The 24,850-nt window shown below is 35.0% G+C and overlaps 1 protein-coding gene across 2 annotated transcripts in view; it reads left to right on the top strand.

Annotated features, from left to right (window-relative positions):
- LOC111057398 (polycomb protein Sfmbt) overlaps positions 1-24,850 on the top strand; it is a 47,497-nt gene that overhangs the window by 16,767 nt on the left and 5,880 nt on the right. Inside the window, exons 10-16 of one of the 2 annotated variants that reach the window (XM_039427767.1) lie at positions 1,873-1,971; positions 6,195-6,457; positions 8,866-9,130; positions 11,850-12,077; positions 15,757-15,969; positions 18,252-18,388; positions 20,619-20,783. In XM_039427767.1, coding sequence (XP_039283701.1) covers positions 1,873-1,971; positions 6,195-6,457; positions 8,866-9,130; positions 11,850-12,077; positions 15,757-15,969; positions 18,252-18,388; positions 20,619-20,783 — 1,370 coding nt within the window. The remainder of the gene's footprint in view (positions 1-1,872; positions 1,972-6,194; positions 6,458-8,865; positions 9,131-11,849; positions 12,078-15,756; positions 15,970-18,251; positions 18,389-20,618; positions 20,784-24,850) is intronic. The other variant, XM_039427769.1, reaches the window with a different exon arrangement.

Genomic DNA, 24,850 nt, shown 5'->3' with positions numbered 1-24,850 from the left:
TTGATAAATTTATCATTTTTGCTGAGGGTGGTGCTCACATGAGCTCCAGGCTCATGCGTGGGTAGTGAGACGACTGATGAAGAGAAATAGATTACAATGTAAATTTATTGAAAACCAAAACTCGGTTGTTGAGGAAAAACTAAAAGAGGTTTCCGGATCTTATTTGATATTCTATTAAGTAGTCCATCTAATCTCATGATGTAGTTATTATATTAACAACACTATCTTCTAATTCCATAGTTACCATACTTTGATGGAATCTAGTTTTTGGCTTTCGGTTCTTTTTGGAACAGTTGAAACTGTCATTAAATAATTATTGTAAATATTTCAATTTTACTGTCACTGTTTTGAAAATTATTTTGAACATGAGTTTGCTTTCCTTTCATCCAACCTCAATATCTCAATGAACAAGTCTATTGGTTCATATTTAAAACTTCAATGTAAATAGTAGTGCAAAGATGATTCCAGTCAAAACGTTGGCAAATTAATAAGGTAAGATCAGATCGATTCCAATCGTTTGAAAAAAATGCCACTTGTTTGAAAACCAACAATTGAAAATTGACTATCAATTGCTTATAAAGCTTATTTTTTCAACTTACACTAATTAGAATGAATTAATCTTATTTTGTTTTTGCATATTGATGCTGCTTCATGCTTTTTCACGCTTATAATGTAATGCTGGTGTATTCCGCTTATGCTGTCTAATTGAACGCTTATTAACTCTCCTCTTAAATTATGATTCATGATTTGTAACTTCGACTGAGTAACTTACTAAATCGAAAGTTAATCAACTTATGTTTAAATTGATAATATTAATAATTGAGTTATTTTATTTTAATAGTTTCCATTTTCAAATTTATTTATTTTGATTCTTACTTTTTCAATTAATGTTATTGAATTATTTCATTAAAAAAATTCATTTTCAAATTTATTCATTTTATTTTAAAATGCATTAAATGTTTCTCTAATAACTTGATAACTTTGAATAATTTATAATCAGTTTAACTGCATGCTTCTTTGTTGTAATTTGTGAATTACATAATGAAATGTTTGATTGGTTTTCCTTATTGATCAATAATGAGATGAGCATGCACGTTGTTGTAGATATTGTACGTCATATTGTTGTAGGTCATACATATTGTTTTAAAATAACGAAATTAATTTCGACAATTCACCTTGTATGATTTTTCTATTTACTCAATACATCTATGGGGTATAATGAGGCACATAATGCTGAACAAAACATAAAACAGTAATATGTACTAAAACAATAATAATTATTGGATAAAGTAATTAAAAAGTTTAGAAATGGAGAACTTGTGACATTCCTACACCTTTTTCTATAACATGTTACGTCTAAAGCGACTCACATCTTAAGCATTTAATTCATCTTTTGTATGTAAATATTCTATTAAAGGAGATTTTGTCTGCACGACTGGGTTTAGCATGAGAAAATTATATTATTCACTTTGCTTGCTTGTTCATTGATCCACTTGTGTTATTGATTGTTGAGTATAGCTTAAATATTATACAAAAATTTCAAATTGACTGAAATAAAATTAACCGATTCACTTTGCTTGCTTATACACTGATTCACTTGTTTGTACACTGAAACTCAAATTGTACAAAAATTTCAATTCGACTGAAATAAAAAAAAACCTATTCACTCAGCTTGTTTGTAAATTGATCCACTTGTGTTATTCATGGTTCAGTATAGCTTAAATTATACAAAAATTTCAAATTGACTGAAATGAAATTAACCTATTCACTTTGCTTGCTTGAACATTGATTCACTTGTATAGTATTGCTTGTATTTACTCGCTTTGCACATGGACACGTGATTAATTCTTTTTATTTTCTCTTTGCTGTCAGATTTTGTGCGGAACGAAGAATTAAGTGGTAGATCTAGTACTGAGAATAAGTGTACTAGGCGTTCTTACAAGTTAAGACGTAATTCTGAACTCCCTGAAGGTAATGGTTTCTTTCTGAATTTATCCGTTGTATCATTTTGATGCTTTTCTGTTTCATTTAATTTTGGTATGTATTTTAAATAGTAGTAATATACTTATTTTATTGTTCCATATGCTATCTGTTTTTGTATTACCAATGTCTCTATTTATGAAAAAAAATTCTCTGTTTATTGCTATAGAGATATTATTTTAATTTATGTTTATGTGTCTATAAATCGTTTCAAGCTTTTTAGGATTTTGTCTTGTTTAAGATGTATAGGTTATAATTTGATTATAATTTATAATGTAATGCTCTATAGTAATATTTAATAATATACAATATATATTTTTGATCTTCATTCTTTAATTTTATCACATTAAAATGTCATTATAACATTTTTTTCCAACTTTGAGCATTATTACAAATATCAAGATTACCAATTTACGAGTATATTGTAATGTTTCAACTAATTGTTCGAACATTATTTATATAAATTGCATGTTAACAGTCAATAGAGTTAACCTTCCGGCAGTCGCGCTGTTGTAAAAAGTACAACAGTGTCAGTTTTTTTGCTGCACAAAACTATTGAATGGGGTGGTGTCAGTGAATGAGTCACCTATGCATTCCAAAACTTTCCCCCCCATCACTCCACTGAGCTGCAGTATCAACCGAGCAATGGTTCATTCTTTTGGTGCCATTTAGTCGCGACAGTGCATAAGATAGGGAAAGACTGTATACGGGGACTGTAAACGAACCAATAACACAGAACTGATGGCTTTGCTTGATGTACCTTATTGGGCTATGAAATGGTAATCATCCAAATGTTCATAGTCGTAAAATAATCCAAGAAGATGGAAAAAGTAGTTATACAATTAATTAATAATATGTTCTGACAGTAAACAGAGTACATAACACTTGGAAAATTGGATGTTGTTAAAAATACAACACGCGACTGCTCGTGTGATTGAGTAGGGCGCGACTACCGGAATGTTAATAGATAAATTTGTTTTGTATTTATCATTATCATTATGTTCGCATGAATTTTATAACTATTCCAATCTTGATGTATAGTTTGAAATTATTGGCCTTCTCAAGGTACGACAAAAATTTATAAGTATACACACTACTTATATACACTAGAATATAAGGTAGACACAATGAATTCATTATCTTGAAAATAATTAATGAATACTTTATCCTAAAATCAGTTAATAATCAGTTTAGTTATTGTATTTTGTATTCCCATTACTTTTAGGTAATTCATTCTCATAATTTGAATACAATCATGTTTACTTTTAGATCAGTCTATCGGCATATCGTCAATTAATTCTTGAGTTAATTTATTAAGTGATAGTTACATTGTGATAATTCTAGATGTACTGTTATAGTTAAAATAATGACCGATAAACGAGTAAGCTCAACCAGTTTGCTCCATGTCGTCTGTTTCTTTCATAATTTTCATTCAAATAGAAAGTTGTTTTTGTTTTCAGGATATTATGCATGAACATAACATTACGAATGCTGCTGTCTTAAAGTTATCACATTTTAAACTTATATGAATAAGGACTTCTATGTAACTCAATTTTTTTTAAGATAATACTCACATATTATTCTGGACCCGTTGTAGTTTTTGAGAAAGAGTCAGTTATGTGATGAGTTGCCACGTATTTGCAATGGATAAAAATGTGAAAACATTGGGATTTTCACCAGAATTATTATAGCGTAAAGGATCACTTCTCCAATATTTCCCAGATAATGAATGCCTGCAAATAATTGAATGAAAAAGACTGAGAAATTGTCAAAAACCACAGATTTATTGATACTTAGAAAGACCGGTTTCGGTTATTACACCATTGTCAATCTCTGATAAACTAAAACTAAATACAAGAGCAGCAGAATTTATACTAGTAGGCGAGTACTGCTATTGGTCAAGGGCATGAACGCCTGCCATTGGCCCAGCTAGACAGTCTCCTCCCACTCAACGGTGTGACAAAATGGCGGCTTAAGCAACAGAATCGCCATGATAACAAAATTTACTTTCAGTACACTTGTTTTCTTGGTTCTTATTTTGTACTGAAAGTAAATTTTGTTATGGCGATTCTGTTGCTTAAGCCACCATTTTGTCACACCGTTGAGTGGGAGGAGACTTGCTAGCTGGGCCAATGGCAGGCGTTCATGCCCTTGACCAATAGCAGTACTCGCCTTCTAAATTCTGCTGCTCTTGTATTTAGTTTTAGTTTATCAGAGATTGACAATGGTGTAATAACCGAAACCGGTCTTTCTAAGTATCAATTAATCTGTGGTTTTTGACAATTTCTTAGTCTTTTTCATCCAATATGAATAATTACCACAATATCAACTTCTCAACTACACAAAAAGATTTAATTATGGTATATTATACGTGGCACGAATAGCTTGTTACAAATACTGTATTTGTAATTTCCCTAGAACATTTACGAATATTATTGAACAACGTCTTCTGGTCTACTGGTCTTCTTCATTCTTGAAGAATGAATCAATTTTAACAATTCCGATACCAACTATTCTGATCCAAACTGAGGACAATTCTGAGTGTCGGCCGACAACCGGTAAGTGTGAAAACTGCCATTCCAGGTGTCGTGACGTCGCATCTTGTGAAAGAACGACAATTCGGGAGATATCGTTTGTGTGTGTGTTTAAACTGATCCTTTTGACACATGTCGAGGGCCAATCTTATTTCAAACTGCGATTGGCCACAAAATAAAAGGCAAATGTATATAAGAGAATATTTTTTTCACTTGAAGCTACCTATACTTATGATTATTTTTCAATATAATTGCGGAATTTGTTATACCAGTGGACCAGCCTACCAAAACCCTATCCCGACCATATTCATATGATTTGTAATTGTATCAAAAAATAAATAAACAGGCTTTACAAGCCTAGTACATGATCCATGATGATGAAACCCTCTTCATAAAATGCTGCCGCTAAATGAGTTTAAGGGGCTATGATGTTGTTTTGGAGCTCCTTGTTAGTTTGAGAGCTCTGCCCTCAAATCTCAAAGTCATGTCTTAAGTTTGAGGAAAAGGCGTAAGTTCCTAGGGGGTAGTGGTTGGTTTTAAAAATAATAATTGAATTTAAAAATAAAATAGATTAAAATAATATAAATAAAATGTGATAGACTACTGTAAGCTTGAACTGACGTTGTTATGACATTTTTATGTTTTTGACAATAAATTACTTTTTTATTTATTTGGTTAGCTTTGTATAGTGGATGATTGAAATTATCCCATTTGATTCACTGGAGAAGTCGTTTGGTGGCACACCTGTGAGGCCGAGTTATCATGGATCAAAACGATTCCGGAAGTCATTCTAATTTAATCCTTTAATTTTCCAATACCATTCACTTATAATGTTTCCTGTGTAAACCTGAATAATTCTTCATTAGATTCATGCTGAATACTGCCTTTTTCTTGCAAACACTGACAACGCTACGCAACTAGCACTTGGCGTGAGTATCAAGTGAGTCGGCCATGTTTCGAGGTCTGTAACTCGACAATAGTTAACGATCTGGCCGCACCAATCACAGGGAGTTTAGTGGGGATGACAATCTGTCCAGGTTAGTGAAAAACACGCCCCCTCCCACCAACTTGTCTGTGTCTTCTTATGATATCTGATCAGAGGTTTGAAAATGAATGACCCTCGTAATTAATAATCGTGACCCCCACGATTTCGATGTAAAAACGGAGTACCGGCATGTGAAAAATGACATTCTCTATGAATGACTGAACTATCAATACTTGAAATTTTGAATCTATATGGTTCAAGTTTTAGGCCTGGTTTCTAGGAAACTTAATAAATTTGAGTGATTAATATTTAAGGTCATACAGAAACAGATGTTTGAAGGCAGGATGCTGGGCACAAGGAAGAGAGGTAGACCGAGGAGACGATGGCTGGAAGATGTTGAGAACGACCTGACGTCAATGTCAGTGAGAGGCTGGAAACGAAAAGCAGTGGTGCGAGATGAATGGAGGCAAATATTTGAGAAAGCCAAGGTCCACCCAGGACTGTAGCGCTTAGAGAAGAAGAATTTAAGGTCTATTACACACAAATTAAACTCAAATTTCCAATTATCCACACAAATGAACAATTAATTTTATGGTCCATTAGATTAAGTGTCCTAGAATCCGGGCATTAATTTCTTAATGAAAATTGACTCTATAGACTGGTGTTTTTAGCAGTGTGAGCGTTGTATGTTGAAGGTTTCTGGTGCCACGAGGACTCGCCGCTGATCCACCCTGTGGGCTGGGCGAAGCGCGTGGGCCACACACTGGACGCACCTCGCGAGTATCGCGAGCACTGCGCCAAGGGCCTGCGTGACAAGGACGACGCTACTGAGGACCTCTTTCCGCCCCTGCCCTTCTCGCACCTGTTGCCCAAGCAGGCGCCCTTCCGCGAGGGCATGAAGCTGGAGGCCATCGACCCCCTCAACCTGTCCGCCATTTGTGTCGCCACCGTCAAAAAGGTAACCGAAGCAAAGCCAAATTTAGTGCTGAATGAAAAAGACTAAGAAATTGTCAAAAAAAACACTGATTTATTGATAATTAGAAAGACCGGTTTCGGTTATTACACCATTGTCAATCTCTGATAAACTAAAACTAAATACAAGAGCAGCAGAATTTATACTAGTAGGCGAGTACTGCTATTGGTCGAGGGCATGAACGCCTGCCATTGGCCTAGCTAGACAGTCTCCTCCCCCTCAACGGTGTGACAAAATGGTGGCTAAAGCAACAGAATCGCCATGATAATAAAATTTACTTTGAGTACAAAATAAGAACCAAGAAAACAAGTGTGAAAGATAATAAAACAAATATGTAAATGGAAAAACTATTGACTAATGTATGCTTACAATTTTATGATAAACTAAATTCAGTGGTTTTTTTGACAATTTCTTAGTCTTTTTCATTCAATATGAATAATTACCACAATATCAACTTCTCAACTACACAAATTTAGTGCCTTACAAAGCAATATGAATTCAGGTGATATTAGCACTTGGAACTAGAAAGAAAATGTTCAAGGCACTACTCCCACCACCGCGACGCAAATCACGAAGCGAATCCATATATTTCTCATTAGAAACTCTTGCTGTTATTGTTTAATATGTAAACTTATTGACTGCACTATAGAAGCTAGACTCACTCAATCATTGCTTTGCTCTTTCACTGGATACTACTTGAACAAGCACTACACTAGTTCAAACGGTTTCCTCCTTTTGAGCCTCCGCACCAACCCTCCATTGTCTAGCAGCTGGATCGCCTCGACGTTGTCATGTTGGTGCAGTCGCCCCTCGTGTCTCTCCGCATGCCTCTTGATCTCGGTGGACACAAGGTCGACGTGCAGGTCTCTATGAAGATCGCTGTTCCTGACATACCAAGGAGCATCCACAATGTTCCTTAGCACCTTGTTTTGAAATCGTTGTATGACATTGATGTTGCTGTCTTTTGTACACCCCCAAAGTTACCATACGTCCATACTGATTTTAATATCGGTTCGTACAGAAGCACTTTGTTTCGGATTGAAAGGATGGAGTTTCTTCCGATCAGCCAATACAGCTTCTTATATTTGTTCTATGAAGAGATAGCAGACCTCGTGTGTCTCCAGCGTTATAGTCCTGTCACCAGCTGGCTCATATCTTAGAATAGTAGACTTGAGATGCGCGTGAACACTAGCGTCAGGTGATCAATTTTCATAACGGCAAGGAAAGTTGTGTGAGTGCGCCACACCAGATTTTTATTAATGGCTACTTGTTAGGAATTAAACTTCTTTAATTCTAACGTAACTTGTACTGTTGTAGATTTTGAACGAGGGCTACCTGAGAATCTGTTTCTAATGTAATGCTTTAGATTACTCATCGAGGGCTAGGAATTGTTCATTTGTTTCTGATTCAACTGAAAAAATAACTTATTACTGTTATGTTAGAAATAAAAAATAAAAGTATAATTATCCTTTTTTAAAAAATGAAACAATTTTTAAAAAAGGGTACTTTGATTTTTATTTTTCACTAGCTGGCCCGGCAAACTTCGTACCGACAAATAGTTTAATGCATATCATGACAAACTTCAGCTGGATGCACACCTGAGGAGGCGCGATGCAGCATTTTATTTATATAGATAATTTTCCAACTGCAGTATAAATAATTTATTGAAAATCAATTAATTCTGAACACAGAAGACAGCACAATTATTCGAAACGAAGCAATGTCTTTAGAGCATGTAAGTCTTTAACCTGTGGCCGCACTGCTGCATGGTTGCACACATAACAGTCATTTTGTTTTTAGTATGGGCGTTTAGAATAAAATACATGGACTATTATGGAGCAGCACACACTCTTGTCTACTATCTACCGAAGGCTGTTGTATGACGCAATGATTATAACAGCTGATTTTTATTTCTGTGCGTGGCCAGCTCACAAATCTTCTCCCATAAGGATTACATGTAAACTTTGAAGGACCGTAGGAAAGAGTCCTGACGTCGGATTAGAAATTTGATATGTCATAAACCTGGTCCTGAACATAACGAACACAACTAAAAAAATCATCAAATTCGGTGCACACATAAAGAAGTTATTGAATTTCAAAATTTGAGACTCGATTTTTATTTTTATAGATTTCTATTCAAGATAGCCCTAACGAAAAAAAAACTACTGTTTTGTTGTTTGTTGTAGTTTTTGAACGAGGGTTACCTGATAATGAGAGTCTGTTCTCTGAATTGAATTGAATTTTATTTCCATAGAATAATACAACATATTATAGAATATAATACATACAATGTATCAATGTAATGCTATAGATTTTTCATTGAGGGCTAGGAATTACTCATTTGTTTCTAATCCAACTCAACATACTTATTAGCGTTACGTTTTTTGTACAAGATTTTGAACGAGGGCTACCTAATGATCAGAATTGACTCGTACGACGATGAGTCTAGCAACACGGCCGACTGGTTCTGCTACCACATGACGTCACCGTGCATCTTCCCGGTCGGCTTCTGCCAGACCAAAGGCCTGCCGCTGCGTCCGCCCAAGGACTACTCGGCCGACACCTTTGTCTGGGCCGACTACCTCGCTGTGACCGGTGCCGAGCCGGCACCTCCACACGCCTTCACCGTCGACCTTCCCGACCACAACTTCACGCTCGGTAAGCAAAACCGTAGATAAAAGATAGAATACGATATCCCATGGGTAATTTATGTTTAATTAAAAAATGTGAAAGTGACACATAACTTAACCACATTTGTACTGTCGTATCAATTTGAGTTGGAACCGTTTTGGACTTAAGCCTGTGGTACTTTTCTGGATGTTGCGTTTTGTTGATTGATTGGATTGATTGATTTATGTTCCAAATTTCAAGCCGAGTTTTTGGTAACTCAAGCCGATTACTGTCGACTACTATCTATTATTACTGTTTTGGTTGATTAAAGAGTATGAGAACGACACAGTTTGTGAGACTACCAACATCGCATAGCTTCACGAAAAAGAACTCTAGTGCTATCGTCTTGTGTTAACAGTGAAATTTGAACATAACGCCATATACCATGGAATATCTTTGCTATCTTTTATCTATGGCAAAACATAAAACCAATGACAATGGTTGACGTAATGAAGAAAAAAAATATGATCTTTAGAAAATCAATGTGTGTTTTGTTTTGAAAGGATTCAAAAATTACTAGACATAATTATCAGGATGTAGAGAAGATCAGATCATTAGCCTTAGGCTGACTGCTAACGACAGGACATGCATGATGGACATGTATGTACACTCATAATGATACAAAAATAGTTTAACCTCAAATAGAGTAGTGAGGAAAAAATATAAACAATTGAAGATACGAAAACCTAACCTCAATTTTTTCGAAGACTTTCGCTGTGATGACACAACAATGTATGACGATATGTGTGTACACACATGTTAAACACACTTGTTCTGTCCTGCCGTTAGTGGCCACACTTGAGGCGAAGGCTCACAGCAACAGACAGACTGATAATAACTCAAGCGTCTGCATGCAGACATAATGCAGACAGACGGACGTCTTTGAGCGTTGCGGCATTCGAACATCTGGTGGTATCTTTCCTCCGTTAGTCTGCTTACGACCGTCTGCTGCTGTGTGCGCCTACCTCACTAAGGTGGGAGGATGCTGAGACTAAGGCTCAACTCAAACTTACGCGACTTGAGTCGAGAAGAGACTGCGACTCTAGTCTCTTCTCGACGCAGCATGTGTTTTCAAATGGTGACACTCAGACCGGTCAACTCTAGTCCCCGCGATCTCGCGACTGTGAGACTGAGTTGAGTGTGTATTCAACATGTTGGTCGAGCGTCGACTTGGGTAGTACCATGCATTTTTAACGGAAGTGAGGTTATGTTCCATGAAACTGATGTTTTATCAATAATACGAATTAGATAAGACAATATATTCATATTAATTATTATACAGTTTCTTACATACTAAGTAGTGACGACGAATTAGATCTTATATTTTAAATTAAGTAAGGGTATAAAATTGAGTAGCATGGAACTGAAGTAGTGACAATGAGCGAAAAAGTCGTAAGGTCGAGAGACTGGAATATTTTCAACTGGAGTCGAGGTAGTGTGAGTTGAGCCTAACTGTACTCAAGATGGCGTATACCAGGAGTAGACTTAAAAACCTATAAACTTGCGTGATGATAGGAAATGACATTGGGTAATACGGCAAGGCAGAACATCCAAAAGGATCTCTCTGCCGATAAAAGCCATAAGAATAAATAAATAAAGACTGATACAAATTTGTTTCTCTGTGAGGATGCCAGTCTTTCTTTTAGGGAGCACTAGGCAGGTTAGTAGGTAGGTATCTAGTCTGGATTGTAGGCCTGTGCGGGGGATGCAACACATGTAAAACCATAGAGAAAAGATAGCGTAAGAAAGATATACAATGTTATAGGGCCTTTATCTTCCATATGTTGTTTCTTCAAACAAATACTCCATGTATTTTTTTGTGATGCTGGTAGTCTCTCACACTGTTCCGTTAATAACTCTTATCCGTCCAAGACAGTAATAATCAACAATAGTCGACAGAAATCGACAATAATTGGCTTGAAATAACTGTGAAATTCGGAACACATTCGCCCTATACCATGAGATATCTTCTTATGCTATCTTTTTTCTTTATGATAAAACGCTCATGATTGAGCTCTGAACTCAGGAATGGACAGTCACAGACAAGGTGGGCTTAGGTTGCTAGGCTCATACCTGTGTCTATGCCGTCCTTTATGGAAATTAAGTTGTGATAGAACCATAGAGAAACCATACACTACATACCATAAACATAATTCGTTTATTTCACTGCATTTTTACAATAATTGGTAATACAAATACATACATTAAACATAATGGTTGAACATTACAATTGGTAATACAAATACATACCTTGAGCATAATAATTGAACATAGATAATAATATTAAGCATGTAACAGAAAAAACCACAGTGCATCCCTCTTTAGGCTAAACCTGTGTTGAGGAATGTCTCGCTGGTTACACTGGTAACCTAAGGAATATTATTCATTTATTCACATGCAAATATAGATCAGGAATATAAAATAAAGATTATCATAAAAACTACCACTACGCCCCGTTTCGGAAAGCCAATTTCTGACTCCAGCTCTTGTTTAAAGTCTAGAACTTAGCTGAATCCCGAGCTCGAAAACCGACCTTAAAGCACATTACGAAATGAGCTAAGCTGTTCAGTACAATTATGAATATTTTTTATGTATTTTTGCTATCAAAAATAATTGAAATTGATAAGACTGCATTATCAACATATCCAAATACACCTTCCGTGGGTGGTAAATTGGATGAATTTACATTAATAACATTGAATTGCAGGTATGCGCCTGGAGGCGGCAGACCTGATGGACCCGCGGCTGATCTGCGTGGGCACAGTGTCGCGTGTGATTGGTCGGCTGCTGAGGATCCACTTCGACGGTTGGGAGGACGACTATGACCAGTGGATGGACTGCGAGAGTCCCGACATCTATCCGGTCGGCTGGTGTCAGCTGGTGGCGCACAAGCTCGAAGGTCCTCCCCAGTCTCCGGTCAAGAACGGTGCCACAGGTGGGTCAACCAATCACTAAACGTTTTACTTGATTGATAATTAACGTTTTTAATTTTGTTGAATGGGAATTGATGTGGAATTTCTCCATAATTGAAAAAACACAGTTTTTGTTTTGTCACATCCACATTTTTTAGATAATATGTGTTGTTAATGGTGAAAATGAATAGATCATCCACAAGACCACAACACTGTAATTTATTACATACTAACCATGGATCATCAATCCCATAAATGATTATTAACCTAGTAGTCTTTACGTTATTTTCACAGTTCAGCAACGCAGCATATAGTGAAGTCCACATTATAATGGCAGTGAAGAAAGATAGGAGAAAAACGTTGCCAAGTTTCTCCATTTTGCCACTGAGTGTACACAGCTGTTACTCAATTCATCCCATTAAATTTGATCTTATAATAATTATCATTTCCTTGATAAAATAATCAATTTAATGTCAAATTAATCAAGAAAATATATTTTTTCTTAATTTGATTCGAGAATTTGCTTTCATAACTGAGATCAGATTTTTATTTTTATACAAACCTGAAATGGCGGCTAATTTAACAAGCTGTGATACAACAATCTGAATTTCAAAACAATAGAATTAAGTTATTTGGTAGGTATTATTATATTCTAATTTCTTTTAAAAATAATAGAAAAATAGAAATCCTATTTAAAAATAAGTAATTTCAATGGAAATAATTCTGAAATATTTATTTATATTTATTTATTTATTTATTTATTAGAACAGTCACAAACACGATATTTGGAAAGAGAAACAGGCAATTGCCCAAAACTTCTTCAATTCCTTGATTTTGGCATATAAATAGTCCAAAGTGAGGTTAAGTTTAAAATTTCTGTTTTCACCAAAGATTAACACTCAGAGAATACGTATTCGAGATATGACTGATTAATTGAATTTCGAAGGGTTGATAAGAACCGGAAATAACACTAAACAATCCGAAAGTTTCAATAATATTGAAATTATGTGTAGGCTAACTGAAGCATGGATGAAGTCTAGGATGGTTAGTTATCAACTTTTAAAATGTCATTTCAGGTATTTAAATTTGTTTCTCATACAGTTATATCAAAAAATTATTTCATTGTTTCAAAAATACATTTTAAATCAATTATACGACTCATGTACTCAAATATTTTGATAGAATGAAGAAAAAAATGGCTGCTGAGAATTGTTCGTTTACTTTTGTACAGTCACTGTCACTGTCAAAAGTAAAAATAAAATATTCTGGCAAACGGACAACATTGCAAAGCGAGAGAGAGATAGCGCTATCTGTTTTGTTGTATGATAGAAAAGGACAGCAACAGTATTGTCAATCGTACACTGCCATTATAACATGGACTTCACTATAGAAAGTCTTAGTTTCCATCCGTACTTCACTATCAAAGATATCTATGGGTTTATAATTAGGCTATAATACTTTTTTTTCAATTGACATAAAAACCCGGGTTTTAAGCGAAAATAGATGTAAAATTTCAAATAGGGACTTGGTTTAAAAAGTTGCATTTTCAAATCCGCTGATAATATTTATTTATGGCGGAAATGAATGGATCATCAACATCACTATATTAGGCCTACATACTAACCTAGTTTTACGAATAAATCATCAACAATCACATAATTTGATATTAACCTTGTAGTCTTGAAGTGATTTATACTGGACAGTAACGCAGCGCCTAGAAAGTCGTCATCTGTTAGGGTACAACCACACTGAAAGCGGAGCGGAGCGTGGCGTGGCGTCAAGGAGCGTCGTGAACAATATCATTTCAAGTAATGAGCTAAAACACACTGCAAGCGTCTACTTGCAGAGCGGAGCGGAGCGGAGCGGAGCGTGGCGTCAAACTTTGGAACAAGCTGGTTTGTTTTTTGGAGCGTCTACGAGCGGAGCGTCAAAGTGCGAGTGCCCTACTAATGTACTGTACATTACATACTAGTGGTCTACTCTTGTACATAATAATGCACTTGTTCTACTACATTTTCCCACCATCTAGTACACTAGTATATCCTATACTATTAAACGAGCAATTTCTGTTTATATGTTCAGATGTTGGATGTTTAGATGTATAAATGTTTGTATTTCACCGGATCTCGAAAACGACTCTAACGATTCTCACGAAATTCAGAACATAGTAGGTTTATAATATAAAAATTCGATTGCACTAGGTCTCATCCCTGGGAAAACTCGCTGAAGGACATTAAAAAGATAATTATTATTCATCCTAGGAAAAACAGCTGATAATAATTATTTCGTCGTCTGTTGATTATGGAAGTGAGTGAGCAAGTTCATGTGTGTGGGACTGTGTAAAAATCATGACTCAGCTGTTGAACTTTTGTAGTGATTCAATCAGGTACTTAGTGCCAGTTGCAAAAAAGCCGGGTTATTTTTAATCCTGATTAATTCCAGTAGATCCATCTTTTTGAAATAGTCTTCTCTGATTTGGTTCACGTGAAATTAATCAGGATTAAAATTTGACCGTCTTTTGTGCAACCCAGCTTTTGTGAGGGAAATTTTTGCATTCCTCTAGGAATTAATCTCAATTTACTGTGATTAGATAGAACATTTCTGTATGAACGATGAATGTTATTATAATTTCTTCCTTCGTAATAAATGTTTTATACTTTTTTAGCTCGGTCCCCGATATTTAATTTAATGTTTGCCCAAATTCCCCTGTAATGTGTATTATTTGATTATTCAAAAGAGAACATTCATCTATTGCATGTTGAAATCAAAAGTAAGGCTATTATAATTCTAATCCATTCCATTCATATTTCTATGAAATATGGTTACCTTAGTGTTATTTATTTATTTACAATGAAAATGACACTTATGTAATAACATTGGTAGATAAAATATTAAGGTAGTCATGTGATATTTTTCTTCCGTGATAAAGTCCAAGATAAGGTTAGAATTTCACGTGTACAATTTTTATAAAATTTTATTCCAAAATAAACATGAAAACTTTTAATTTTGAATATAGATGGCTTGAATTAATAAATTAATTACAAATATTCCACTCAATTACCACTTGTAACGAATAATATTGAGTTATTAAAAAATAAGGAACCATTAAAGAAACACAAACTTTCAAACTTTGTAATCAATTTTTAATTACCAGTATTTCTTCAGCAGATATTGGATTCCTCCAATTAGTGACTTGTTTTTCCAAATCAGGCTTCACTCTTGTTGAAATGTAATCAAAGGTTGAAGTTGACATTCGCATGTACTCGAAAAATCGGGACTTATTCTTTCTTAAAACATTAAACAGATGGTGATATTGACCAAATAGTCTACAATTCATTTTAATTTCATTAACCCACTCTGTCCCAGCAGGCTAAAATCCAATTCTTTAAGTATAAGTAATTGTTTTCACAAAGTAATGTCCGTGAAAAAGTGGACAACGCCATTTTCTAGACGCTTGACGCTCAGACGCGTGTGAATGCTCTGACCACACCACACCACGCTCCGCTCAGCTTTCAGTGTGGTTGTACCCTTAATGGTGAAAGTGAATGGTTCATAAACAACATATCAGATACTAACCATGGATCATCAATCCCATAATTGATTACTAACCTAGTTTCCACATTATCCATGCAGGCGCCTGAATGGACCATGGATCTTCAATGTGATTCATTACAAACTAACCTCTTTACATGATTTATGCAGGCCAGAAAAGTAGCACCCAGAAAGGCGTTCGTAAGCGACGTCGCGGCGGCGGCGCTGGTGGCAAGGGTAGAGGTGGCGCGCATGCGCAGTCGACTCGACGTAGCACAAACACACAACAGCAGCAGCAGCAGTCGAGTGTGTTTGACTATGTCGAGGACGTTAAGGACGACTGGATCATTCATGCTGCGTCGACCACCACCGACCAGTTCATCGGTGAGTCATTCATTCATTCATTCATTCGTTCATTCATTCATTCATTCATCCATCCATTCAGAAGCACAGTAGCTCATTCTTCCATCAGAAGCTCATTCATTCATTCATTGTAAAATAGTTTGCCACACTACGCATTTTTCCATTCGGCACAACAGGACAAGAATCTCTCCGATTGGCTGGACTGGAGAAGCTCACTCGATATGACAATCAGCCAATGAAAGCTTCCTGTCCTGTCGTGTCGACTGAAAAAATGCCTCGTGTGGCTTGGCCCCAAGAAGTTCACCTATAGTCTATACTGGGAGTGAAATGTATTTATTTGATCTTGATCCCCATGAGTCTAGAGCTCCAAAATATGTAATAATAATACTGAGGGTGATGCCCACAAAAGCTCTTAGGATTGTGCGTGGGTAATGAGTGAGAGGGAGGATGATGAGAGATGACGACTACTTTTTAGGTAGTAGGAACCGGCGACTTATCGTCTTCTCCGAAAGACGGGGTGGCCATAGCTATGTGATTGTGCTGTACTCAAAAACTTTTGCCCCGGTCGAAATTCTATGTTCTGGCCATTTTCGTATTATTTTTGTATTCATTAAGAGGTATAAATGTCTCATCAGTGAAGAAAACATGAATCAATACCTTAACAATATTGCGAATGAAAATTGAAAGCCAAGTTCTTTTCTCTATGAAATTCTATAGGTTTGAAGTTCTTGAAAAAACACACTTCTAGCATTATTTTACATGCGACGCATCTCACAAATAAACCATCTTTTGTCAATAACATCATTGCCGCCTCCAGTAAACTAAACCTCCTGTTGGAATATGCTTCAAAAATTGGCGTTGCGTAGTAATTGAATCACTGTGTATTTGTATCTATGTATTGAGTAACCGATATTTATGATTACATCATAACTTACGTGGTGGCTGATCAACGAAAAGTGGACTTATGGCTCCGATAGAGAGCATACATCATAAGTTATGTGTGTGGAGTTGCATATAAGTAGAGAGTAGTCTACTTGTTACGGTTGAACTTATTTCAGCTTTAAGTATGTATTCGAGAATTATTTCAAGTTCTTTCATATTATTTAATGACTTTGAAAGTAAGTATTCTAAAATATCTCTACGAAATGAATTCATTCTTAGTTGGTAGAGCGATTTGTCTGGTTAATTCCGATAACGAACGAGACTCTAGCCTACTAACTAGACGTATCTGGTATCAGCAATTGTGCTACCAGCGATCATATCTCTTCTTAGAGGGACAGGCAGCTTCTAGCCGCACGAGAATGAGCAATAACAGGTATGTGATGCCCTAAGATGTCCTGCGCGCTACACTGAAGGAATCAGCGCGTCTCCCCTGTCGGAAAGGACCGGGTAACACGCTGAATCTCCTTCGTGGTTGGGAATGGGGCTTGCAATCATTCCCCATGAACGAGGAATCGAGGAATTCCAGAGTCATAAGCTCGCGTTGATTACGTCCCTGCCTTTTGTACTCACCGCCAGTCGCTACTACCGATTGAATGATTCAGTGAGGTCTTCGGACCGGTGCGCGGAGGCGGTTTACCGCTCCCGATGTTGTCCGAAAGGTGACAAAACTTGATTATTTAGAAGGCCGTGAAACTTCATTTTGCAAGCTATCTCATTCAATGACAAAACTTATTTCATTTAATAACATTATATCAGAAGTTCAAACTATTTTACACGTGCTAGTAGAAATCCATTCATTGAACAGCATAGGTAAACTTTTTGTGTAGCTGAGAAGTTGATATTGTGGTAATTATGCATATTGAATGAAAAAGACTAAGAAATTGTCAAAAAAATATCTAATTATCAATAAATCTGTGGTTTTTTGGCAATTTCTTAGTCTTTTTCATTCAATCATAGGTTAAAATTTTCAGATAAGAGTCCGATTGTTTATGGCTTGCAACTTTTCATCAAGCTGCCTAAAAATTCGTCAAAGTCAAGTAGGCCTAATTTTAAAAGAGATTTATATGCATTTCTGGTTATCAAGGCATATTATAGTGTTGAAGAGTTTTTAAATGATAGGGTGTTAAAATTTGTTCAACTGTAAAATTACAGTTCTTTGTATGTAAGGTGTAATGTTATAATTTATATGACGTGCTATATTTTTGTAAGCTTGTGTTAGTCTATTTATTTTATGTATTTTTCAATACCTGTTTACATGGCCAGTTGTAAAGTGTTTTGGCTTAATTTGAATTATTCAAATTGTAATTGTTGTGCCTTTGTAAATATGTGTAAGGCAATTGATTTGATTTGGTTTGTTTCAGTTGGCCAAGACCTGGATGGAATCGGCAGTGTTGACGAGCCAGAGATGGCAGCCGAGCCAGTCGGGCCTGATCAAACGTTGCCCGTGTCCAGCAATGCAGATCAGAGCACTCAACCCACGTCGCCTGTCAACTCTCAAGTGAGTACCTAGCTGTGTCATCCAATTCAATTTGAAATTAGAATAGAATCATCAACAAATAACTGATAAACTTTTATTAGAATGTCGCCTGTCAAGACTGAAGTGAGTAGCTGTGTCATCTAATTTAATTCGAAATTAGGAATAGAATCATCAATAAAAAGCTGATACACTTCTATTTGGGCCATATGCACAGCTTAAGTTTAACGCGAACCCACGTTCACTTGTATAATATCGGGGCACCGAGCTTCGCTCGTTATTTATTTATTGACTTTTAATAAACCAAACATAATTATTTAAAATGATTGGGGAAGTACTAACAGGCACAGCCCAAAACTGTTTCTTTCCCGAATTTTGATTTATACACTATAAATAGTCCAGAAAGTAGGTTATGTTCCATACAATTGAATTCAAGTTCAATTTTCTGTTCAAACATTTAAAAACAAAAAAATTATACTTTAGATTATATACAAACCAAATTGAATAACAAAATAACACTCACTAATCACTTGAAGTTGTTAAATAATGATCAACTTTGAAAATTATGATATACTCTAGTTTAGGACGATTATCATGTCATGTCAACCAATCAGATTATGTTGATCAAATCGATTAAATTGTTTAGCTAGATAAAATTTCTCGCTGATTGATTATGATTACACAGCTGGAAATAATTCTGTCTCTCTCACACACAGGCACACGCATCTTCTGTTATAGAGAGACGACGAAATTATTATCTGTTTTCCAAGGATGAATTATCATTTTAATGTCGTTCAGCAAGTTTTCCAAAGAATGTGACCTAGTGCAATCGAATCTTTATATCATAAACCTACTATGTTCCAAATTTCGTGGAAATCGTTAGAGCCGTTTTCGAGATCCGTAAAACATAAATAGCCAGATATATAAATACAGAAATTGCTCGATTAATATAATAGGATATATTATAATTATTGAATTTATCATAATGTGTTTTATACGGGGTTTAAGCGAACAGCTGACATTTCACCGTTTAAACCGAATATCTGCATACGGGCATTATAATGTCAATTTGTCTTGATTTATTTCAATAATAAATTTATCTCTGTAAAATCCATTTGTGGAGAAAGTAATGCCACATCTACATGTTGGCCCATTCAAGGCCAATGTCGAGCAGCTCCAGTGTGTGGCTGGATGGTTTGCCAGCGCTGGTCTTCATTGGCCTTCGTAAGGAATTGCACCTTTACCAGGCTGGGCCAGCGAATGGGCCAACATGTGGCTGCGGCATAAAAGGTTCTAAATTACTCGAGAAATAACTAATGAAATGTTGATGACCTACTACAGGTATAAACGTCGTAATTGAAAAAAGTAAGTTCTCCCAATTGAAAGATGTTTTGTTTAATTAAAAATAAAATATTAGAATGTAAATCTGTTAGCTCTCATTTCAGTTAAAAATAATATCGAGTGACCTGGCTGGCTCAGGCCTGGTGTCAGAGTATTCAGGTCACACCTGATCAATTTCAGGGCCTCTGACAGTTGATAGAATGTGTGAAGTAAGTAAGAAGTTCTAGACTGCTAGAGAAATAACATATGAATAGCACCTGAAATACAACAGCGATTTGTTGAATCTGAAATGGTTTCCTTTGAGTTGGATTTGTGAAAATAAAATGTAGTGGATGCATTTTTTCTAAATGACTATTTAAAATATTGTAAATGAAAAACGTGTAATCTATGAAATAATTATTTTGATTCAGTAGCATCGACGTGGTAAAATGGAGAATGTTCAAGAAAGAAATCAAGAGTTCCTCATCAACTCAATCAATAATCAAAATTCAGAACTTGAAGAGGCAAAAGAAATAGAATTATTAAAAATTCCATTTGATTTTATTTAGCTGCTCTACCACTCAAGAAATAAGTGCGAACTGTTATTTTAATGTTTCTCTTTGAATTTTTATCTTAATAAATTATAAAAATTCTTTTGAACACCTTTGTTCAGCCGAACGTTTGCTACTATGTCAAAAGTACAGTACTCTTGTATTTGTTCGTTATTTCGACTTCGTAAAGTTCATAACACGGCCTTAATATCAATGGTTACTGTTTGTTTTTCAATAGATTTAATTTTCTTTATAAATCTGTCGGTTCTTGTGCTGTCGGTTTTGTACATAACACGTGTTTCTTGTCTTTCTATTGGTCATAATTACATGCAAAATCATTTTTTCATCTTTATTCTAAATCTTTTTATATTTTGTAATTTCAGGTTCCAGTTGAACAACACACAATGCGCTTGATCCCAAGACTGATAGACTGCAGTGGACCACTGGACACTAAAGATCTTGTTCCCGATGAGTGGACTGTCACAGACGTCGGTCAATTTTTGAGAGTCAATGACTGTACTGCTTACTCAGAAAGCTTTACGAATCAGGTAATTTTCTGAAACTTTCACTTTCTCGTATGCATTTCATCATGTAGGAATAAAAAACTTTCGGGAAGGAAGCCGTTAATTTTTATTTATTTTATAATGTAAAATTATTAAACTGTCGAGAAGGAAAAAACTTGGCCCGAGGCCATCGTAGTAGAGATGGCTGTTTCAATACCAATTAATCATATTTTTAGGCACTGATTTATGCAAATATTCTGTCGACTTTTTGTTTTCTCATTTTTGAGAATATAGACTGTTGTATTTGAAATTTAACTGACCAATTTGACTGTTGTATTTTACAATCTTAAAAATTGTAATATCAATTTCTATAATTTGAATCATATCTCTGCTCATTTTAAACATTCAAAGTATGTTCTTTTTTGGCAAGGGCCACTCTTATACATCTGGAAGTTGAAAATTGACTAGCATTACTAGTAGTGAATGAAAGTTTAAAAAAGTACTTAGAGTTTTAATTTCCAGATTCAAACTATGATTTGTAACTTACGAGGGTGGATTGGAAAGTTTTCGACTTAACCATAAAGATGACAACTCTAGTAAACAAGATGTGTTGTATCTTTTTGGTTATATTTGAATAGTTACAATGAAACTTCAAAAATTTTGGACGCCTAGTATTAATGTTACAGTCGTTTGAGTAAGTTGATGTCGGATGCTGTGTCTGCTTACATCAGACCAAAACTTGATCAATTCCAACTCTGTTGATGCACTTGAGGCCCAAATATTCTGAGTACTGGCTCAGAGACTTTATATGGATGCATTACTGATTAAGAACTGAAAAATCAGTGAACTGTTAGCCTAGTTTCACACACATTCGGTTCGTTTCGTTTTCGGCAAATTCCGATAAGTTAGTGTGAAACGGTAATTCGGTTTGAACTCGGTACCGAATAGAAACCGCATAGAACCGAACGCCCCCTCGACACGAATAGGTTTTATCATATTCGAATTCGTTGCTAGGAAACCGGAAATAAAAACAAAGTCTTTTACACACGCTCGCTTTTTTTTATTTTAACATGATTTATCATGTTTAAGAATTTTCCATGTCAAAATCATAATATGGTCAATTCATTTCTGTTAGCTCTCTAGAGCATTTTTTTTTTTCAATGAAGTTTGCTAAAAAAATATTAAGATAAATTGAAACTCAGGGGGAATTTTTTTCCATGAAAATTACATGATTTTATTAATGGAGAGAAGAGATTATTGTTATGTACCATGTGTCATAATTGAAACAAATTTTCAATTCAAAAAAATAATCACTCTGAACGTCCAAAATTAATATAATCGAAAATAAAATATTCAAATAGTTCACAATTTTTAATTAAATTGAAAATTTTGTTGTTCAAGAAATCACATCTTACTATTTGAACACCGGCTTTTATATTTTATTACCAGCATGACTTGTAAAAATCCAAACACAGCTGTGTTTGAGAAGAAAATACTTAATTAAAACCTGATGTGTATGAAAGCCTCATTCGTTTTTGGCAACGAACCGAATCGAATGAAACCGAATGCGTGGGAAGCTAGCCTTACGGAGTTGGAATTGATCTACTTTTGATGTGATATGAGCAAACACGGCACCCAACACCTGTATAATCGACTGTAACTTGTATAGTACGCGTTCAAAGTGGCTGAAATTTTTGACAGAAAAATACAACAGATCTTGCTTACGAGTGTTTCCATCTTCATGATTAGGTCGAACACTTTTCAATCTGTTCTCGTAGATCACTCGACTCCCACATCACTAATAATAAATACACCCCTCTCATTTCCAAATCTCTATACTTATAAAAGGCTAAGCCCCTACAGACTGAAATTACACCACAGCCCAAACTACTGAGCCTACAAACTTGAAATTTTGCACGATTGTTCATGGTAACCTGAAAACATCCACTAAGAAAGGATTTTCAAAAATTTGCCCCCCTGAGGGAGCTGGGGCCCCCCAAAATTTTGTACTTTTTAACCGCTCATTGCACAGCAAAGTCATGAGGAACTTTTTTGTTCAGCTACGAAAAAAAATTAGATCTATGCAGAAAAATTTCGATCAGGAGCACATGGGGGTCCAGGAGAGGGCATTGTTCGAAAATTTTGATGTAAAATCACACTACAGCTCAAACTAATTGTCTTACAGACTTGAAACTTTGCACAAATATTCTTCAAACATGCTAGACGCGCACTAAGAACGGATTTTGAGATATTTTGCCTCTAAGGGTTTCAAAGGATGAAAAAGGATCCTATTAAGTAAGGTTATGAACATGGTAAGGTGAGTGCCATATGGAAACGAGATAATATTCATTTATTGACATGTGATATTCTAACATATGTTGTAATCATTGGAAATAACAAAATAATATGATAGAAATTCAAAAAAGAACATCTGTTCTATTATTGCTTTCTACCTGATTCCACTCAACCTTAATAACATTGTTCTGATAATTGATAAATATGTTTAATAATATTATTATTATTATTATTGATATAATAAAAGTATTGTTTTAATAATTAATTATTATCATTGATATAATAATAGTATTGTTTTGGTAATCAATAAATATTTTTATTTTCACAAACTCTGTATAATTTATAATGCTGAATTTGAAACAGCTGCATCAAAGAAATTATCTCAAAAACATATGTTTAGGAAAACCATAGTTTTGAACTTCGTTTTCCTGATGGAATGTATAAGCCTACACGTGGAATGTATTATTAATTTTTCAGCTAGAACAGTTTTTTGAGTCTGCTAAATAAAACGTCTACAGTTTTATCAATGCTGTGTCGGCAATATGAAAACGCATGCAGCTAATATGCCTTTAAATAAAGGTGTTGATAACTGCATGATAATTATTCTCTACCATTTTCATTTAATTAAAATTTCAAAATTATTCAAGCCTTGATAGAATGATTGATTCACTGTACAGTCAGTCGAAAATTTTAATATTGAAATGAGGGGTATTTTGGCAAGCTGAACAAAAAAGTAAGGTCCTATGCACCTTTTTGATATTATTTCTTCAAATGAAAAATGAGTTTTGTTGGTTGTCAAAACTCCCCCTGAAAGAGAACTATCCATTTTATCCTATCTTTTAGTAAAATAACAATGATTTCTGCATTGAATAACATCTATCTTGCCAACAAGAATCGAACTCTTTGTGAATTTAGATATGACCTACACTTTAGATTTATATAATTCTATTAATAAATTAATGGAAATTGAAGTACTTTTTCAGTTAGTTGATGAAATTGATTATCAATAGAGTAAATGATTATAAATTCATCTATCTATTATAATATCATCTATTAAAATTTCTGTTCAGAAACCATCCCCAATATTCACACAACATATTCCCAAAGTTTCATGCCGTTATGTCAAGTAGTTTTCAAGTCTACAGGTATCAAACAAACACACAAACAGACATTCATTTTTTTTATAAATAGATTTCCATTCGGCTCAAACAAAAGCCTCTCTAAATGAAGGTAGAATGATAAGGATTCAGTTCTGTTGTTTTCACATTTTTTCAAATCACTTTCAAAAAGTTCATGTAGTAGCCTACCTACTATTGTGTTCGAGACTCTTCTGGCGCTATCATAGTTTCACCACTATTCTGTTCCACAGTCCTATCTCTTGAAGTCGTTAACTATATCTATAATAATTATATAAAGTAAAGAGCTGGCTTATGCACGTACGGGATAGGAAAATTATGTTTGACGCATCATCACGTCTGAACTACTGGACTAATTAACTTGAAATTTTGCTTATAGATTCTTAATTAACCAAGGATGGTTATAGGCCTATTCTCAATTCTTCAAAATTTCATTATGTCAAGTTTTCATTCTGTCAAGTTTTAAAATAGATCCTTGCGAAGCACGGGTTCTTGCTAGTTTAAGTATAAATTGCTTTTTACTTTCCTTGCCCTATTACCATAGGTAAGGAAAGTATTGCTTTCCGAAAAAAATTAAGGTACCCCAATTTCTATATTTCTTTACGTTTCAAGGTCCCCTGAGTCTAAAAAAGTGGTTTTTGGGTATTTGTCTGTATGTGTGTGTGTGTGTGTGTGTGTGTA

Source organism: Nilaparvata lugens, chromosome 5, assembly GCF_014356525.2.
Source record: "Nilaparvata lugens isolate BPH chromosome 5, ASM1435652v1, whole genome shotgun sequence".
NCBI lineage: Eukaryota > Metazoa > Arthropoda > Insecta > Hemiptera > Delphacidae > Nilaparvata > Nilaparvata lugens.
The sequence above is the reverse complement of the archived record's forward strand: the minus strand, read 5'-3'. Positions and strand labels throughout refer to the sequence as shown.